The 5,799-nt window shown below is 38.7% G+C and overlaps 1 protein-coding gene across 1 annotated transcript; it reads right to left on the reverse strand.

The window, feature by feature from the left end:
- Positions 1-1,984: 1,984 nt before the first annotated feature.
- Positions 1,985-4,603, reverse strand: LOC149455763 (serine/threonine-protein kinase SBK1-like). Its single transcript, XM_089685856.1, has 3 exons — positions 4,486-4,603; positions 3,433-3,635; positions 1,985-2,686 (listed from the first exon to the last, which is right to left on the reverse strand). Exons 1-3 carry the CDS (start codon positions 4,601-4,603, stop codon positions 1,985-1,987), a joined length of 1,023 nt encoding a protein of 340 aa, XP_089541982.1.
- Positions 4,604-5,799: the final 1,196 nt, after the last annotated feature.

The following is a 5,799-nucleotide window of genomic DNA, read 5'->3' on the forward strand; positions in this document are numbered from 1 at the left end:
AGAGGACCTTTGGTTAAGTGGGGGTCTTTGTTCAGTCTTCATACGTAGATTTAGGAGACGTTATGGCGGTCAGTTACACTTTCACTGTATTGCTTATATTTGCGGTGACTTGTGTTCTACATGCTGGTTCCATGTATAACCTTCCCAGTGAGGATAAAGGCCTAGTTCACCTTTACCAAAAAAACTAGCTATGTAGATCAAAACAAAGTGTTCAGCTCTGACTAAAGTGAAATAATACCCTTGCTATAGATGTGGGCCATTTATGTACCTTATCTGCACGGGCATGTTTTTTTTGGTAAATGTGAAGTAACCCTTTAATGACTTGGAATATGCTGGATCTTCACGTAGGTTGCCATTTGACCCTAGGCCAGGCATGGTGTGGTATGGGCTGGTTACCTTTTCCAGAAAATAGCCGGTGCAGTCTGGGGGCTCCAGCCCATATTAAAAAAAACTGCAGCTTTGTAAAATGTTCATTCATGTTATTGTCATATTCTTCTCATACTTATGGACTATGGTTTAAGTCTATATGGACATTTTGTTACTGTTTTTGAAAAATTTCTACTAACCTTTATGTATATTTGAGGAGTTTTTTTTTCACATTGAGATTTGACCTATCCTCAACCTCGATCACTCTTCAGAGGTGTGAGGGTCTTCATAGGGCTCATGGATAATGCATGACATTTTAGGTTAATTTGACCACATATAATGGTTTCTTACACGTATTTATGATTACTGCACTCAGTTTATTCAATTAATTTTTTTCAAATTTTGATCGCCCTTCAGAGGGGTGAGGGTCTTCATAGGGCATATGTATGTAATTATTTAGTGTTTGATTTTCAATTTTTGATCGCTTTTTAGAGGTGCAAAGGTTTCTATAGTGCTCACAAAGTTTTAAGGGTTCACCTAGCACAGTATCCATTTGAATTGGTCTTTTAAGAGACAATATCCTCATATACTTGCAGCTTTGTGACTTCAGTTGATTGGGGATTTGCGCAGTTTACATAAATAATATATTGTCAACGTTAAAGTGTTACTAAACCCCAGACCCTGCATTCACTATATACGGTCTCCCACAGTACACTAAACATGGAAATCCAATTATTTTAGTAAATATAAACTGCTCATCAGCAGTTAGAGCAGTCTTGTGACTTCTATCAGTGTCCAGCTGAGCACTGATTAAAGCTTGTAGGAGGAGTTTTGCATTTTGCTTTAGGAGGATGCAGAACCCCTGACCTCTGTCTGGACAGTGCTGATTGGCCCTGTTAATCACATGCACTCTCCTAAGAAAAAAAAAAGAACCCTAGTAATACATACCAAACTGAGCATGTGCAGAGTGACTCCGCACAATGTCTTAAGAGGGGGACACTGAAAGAAGGAGAGGATCAGAGAAATCAGGATCAAACTACATTTTTACACAATGCAGAGGATTAACCCCGTAGGTTCCACAGGGAGTATAACAAGCATGCTTTACTGCATATACAGACTGATTTTACTGTTGTGGGTTTTGTAACACTTTTTCAATCTGTGTTGAAGGAGAAATAAGAGGCAGAGCAAAAATAGATGAATTACACGATACAAAAGGTATAACCAGTACTTAGAATTTATTGCATTCTATACCTGGTGCAGTGATTGCATTGACACTATAGATACAAACGCATGGAGACGGCAACATGAATTGTAGTTGAGGTAGTTGCTTTTCAAAGAGGTAGTGATGAGGCCCGGTGACATCACGGTGCAAAGTCCACATCTCAGAAAAACCTTTGAAATAGTCACAAGGTAAATGCTTGTCCCTGCTCCTTCTATCTCACCACTTCAGTAATACTTTTGAGATGACGGTGATGGTTTGAGCTGGGCAGAGAAGCTCTGCAACTATTCTCCTCCTTTTAGGACAATAATTGGGGTCCGTTTAGACTTCAACTTCAGAGCTTAGGTACTGCTGGTCTCTTTCAAAAGAAGCACTGCTGAGATTTTAACTGCAGCAAATTCAAGAGCCGGAATAATTGATCACAATGTATTCAATGTCACCGTGATTTTCTATTATAATTATTTCCTCTTCACTCTCCAGCACAATGACTTCTACCTCACTGTCCTTTGCTGCAATATCCTCCTCTTCCTTCTGCTCCACAAGATCCATGGTTTCTTGGGTGGCAACTTCAAAGTTCCAAGGAAAATGAAGAAAATCTAGAACAACTCTGACTTGGTTCCTGCAGCTGGGGTCTTGGGCAAGAAGTATGTGAAATAAATCTTGAGCCCTCCTGCTGACATTCTCCCAACCACTTGGTGGTGGAACATGGTCAGAGTTGTTCTGCCAGTAAATAAACCTTTGAAACCATAGATCTTGAGCTGAAGCTGTTTCCCATGGATAGTTTCCAGTGAGAAGAACATACAATACAATACCAAGGGCCCAGATGTCAACACTAGGATCCACCACAATTGACTCCCTGTGCTCCAGTTCACAAAGTTCCGGGGACATGAATGTGTTGAGGGGTGCCATTGATGGAACAACTGTACCGGCAAACTGAGTCAGTCCAAAGTCACTTAATTTCACATTATGACATCTCTTGTCCATAAGTAAAATATTGTCCGGCTTTAGGTCCCTATGCACCAGGTTTTTGCTGTGCATATATTCAAGAGCCTGGGTAAGCTGTAGTGCACACCGTTTGACCAGCTTTTCTGGAATTCCCATCTGGAAAAGTTAAAACAATTAATTATATGATATTTGGCTTTAAAATAACACTATTTTACTAAAAAATAATATTCAATAATATCAAATTCAATACAACGTTGGTTACTTTTTAAATCTGCAGATGGAATTCTATGTGAACATCAGTGCAACCGATCTCCAACTACTTCAGCAATAATTGGGCAATGAAGGAAATATGGGAGGTCTAACTGGTTTTAAATTTTACCTCTGGCTTAAACACCAGACTAACCTTTAATATAGAATGGTGAAGGATCACAACCTGTATCGTGATTGTTATCTGTGTGCCCACTAGGAAGGGAGGTGGGGAAGGAGGGATGTAATCTCTATTTTTGTCTTTCTGCTTTTAAAGACAAAATTAATGGCGAATGCAAATTTTACAGTTGTCACAGAACAAGAGATGAGGGGAAATCATCCAATGGGGACAACTGTTTAAGAGGGGAATTCCCCTAACGTTGTAGACTTCCTACTACCTCCTGTTCCAACTTCTTGATTGGATTAAGGAAAATCTTGCCCAGATGGTGCAGAGAAAATAGCTGACTGGGGATTTTAGCCCTTCCTTAGTTCTCTCCAACCAGGCCAACAATATTTGGTATAAATGCATGCAATATATAGAAAGTATCATCCATGACAAAACACCAGTTTCTATTAATCTCCAGGATCCCTAGGACAAATTTATAGAATTAGCAAGCAAATGCTAAAGTGTCAGCTACTTCATTAGCTTTACTTACCCCTGGCTGGATGATGGAGTGAAGAGATCCAGCAGGTGCCAATTCCTGGCTGATCATGTAACAGTCTGAGTTTTCCAGAATTCTCGAATGGGTAGATATTATGCCCTCGTGTCCAGTAACAAAGAGTGACATGCAAACTTCATGAAGAAAGGCCTCTAGTCTGGTTCGCTCCTTTTTTACCTTTTTTAGGGCAACAAGGCTACCTGTTAAAGAGGAGGGAAAAAAAGTTGATTACAATAAGACTTGGACATCTAAAACTCTGGGTGATGTCCAATACTTGAGCCCATTCATTTTACATAGACTGGATGCTTTTCTTCAAAATGTAGCCGTCTTCTCTAGGCCCTCGCTAGCAGTGAGATATGTAGCTGCCCATGCAGCTAGATCTATTGTCCCTTCCCATCTAAATGCCAAGTGTCTAGGTTGTGCATAGTGGACCATCAGTTTATAGTCAAATCTGTTACATACTTAGCTGCCTATGACCCACTATAACTGTGTGTGATCATCATGAATCTGTCATGAGAGAAAAAGGAAGCCTGCTTTTGGTGAGCTCTTCTTCAAATTGCCAATTACCTGGCTGCCATATTGAATCTACCCAATTGAATTTATAGAATCCCTGACCTGGAACCTGTATGCAAATATGTACTTTTGTAAAATATCAAGGCTTGCTCTGTGGCATAACAACCAGTAGCTAGCACTTTCAGGAGGAGTTCAAAAAATGTGGCCTTCATGTTTTACTCATGGCAGGTTGTTAAAGATATGCAAAAGGACCAACTCAAGAAATTGATAACAGGTGGAAAGGCTTTTGTTTTCTGTAGGAACAATGCCAGCTGCCTGAATGGGATTTTGCACTGTTCAACCAGTTTTTATATTTTGTTAGTGCTGAATTAGATCTTTGTGCATCATGGTCTTTTCCCCAAATTTATGCAACAAAACCCCTACCTCTAATAAGGTCATTTAATCAGTAAAGATGCTAATGTTTGTGCTATCTGTTCTAGATGTTCAAATGGTCTGCAAATTAGAAATTTTTTTGTAATTATTTAAGAATTCACTTACCCAGTTCCCTGTCAACAGCCATCACAACTTCTCCATAACTACCCTCGCCAAGATGTCCCAGGATTTCGTATCGCTCTTCTCCAATTGTTTCATTCTCACAAGTTAGGTGGGCTGCCATTGTGAATATAGCAATATCAGATGTTCTGTGCAGAAATCGGTATCCAAAAGATCTTGAGGACCCTAAGAAGATATGTGAGGTCCACAAACTATCTTTTGTCTTTTTATAGAGAAGTTGAGCCAGGATTCAAGCCAGGAAACCACAAACCTTCATTAGAATGCAAATTGAGGCATCACTTGAACTTAACCAATCAAGGTGATTCCTTTCTGTTTGTGTCTACAGGTTCAGGTCACAAGAGGTAGTAGGGAGTGGGCATGTCTTTATTGTCCCAGGTTTTAGATTGCTAATGTTGAAATTTGGGCCTCTGAGGAAATTTGACATGTTCAAATTAAAACTTGGCGAGATTAGCTCTATGCAAACTGGTGTTGTAGAGGATGTCAACTATTGGTTGGAAATGACCAATTCTCACTACTCTGGTCTTGGTATTAAATATCTTCTGTTCCAATGATTTATTGGAACTTTTAATTTCTTTAAAGTTTCATAAACCATTTTATGACTATAGTGTCACTCCTAATATAGTGTACTACAGAAATCTAAGTAATATCTTGGTCAGAGCTCCAATTAGCCTGTGTACTGCTGGTTTGTTGGGTTGTACAGGGTTTTTATGCTAAACCTTGATATTCTAACAAAAGGTTATTCAAATATATATCTGAATGATTAGGCTTCTACTGATTAGTATCAACACCTCATCCCTACTACAGAACATTTACTAACCATCACACATTTTATAATTTTTATTTTAATGCAATGCTTGAACAAAAATGTACAAATCTAAATAACAAAGTATTGTTCAATGGTGTGTAACAAATATATTAAATAAAATGATCTCCTATACAGTGAGGGAGCCTTGCTCAGTTCTGTAATACTAGAAGTTTTTTTTTTCTTTTTTTAAAATAGAGCAAAACTATTTGGGGGGGGGGGGAGGGGGATAGAGTAAGGCTACCTTCACTTGTATGCAGGTTGAGTTTCTCCATTGCATTTTGTGTTTTTTGCACCTGTGTTTTTGATGCAATTTTGTTTTATTTTTCTTGTAGCTAGGCAGATTTAAAACTCATCAAAAATGCACTACATGCTTCTATGCAGCACTTCCATTGACATCTATAGAACCAAAAAACTCAACTTTTGGATTCCCAGATAGAAATGATAAACTGACAAATATCCGAACCTTCTTTCACTCTATCCAAAATAAACAAAAG

Source organism: Staurois parvus, unplaced genomic scaffold, assembly GCF_062004578.1.
Source record: "Staurois parvus isolate SC_StPar_1 unplaced genomic scaffold, SC_StPar_1.0 ptg000388l, whole genome shotgun sequence".
In the NCBI taxonomy this organism is placed as follows: domain Eukaryota; kingdom Metazoa; phylum Chordata; class Amphibia; order Anura; family Ranidae; genus Staurois; species Staurois parvus.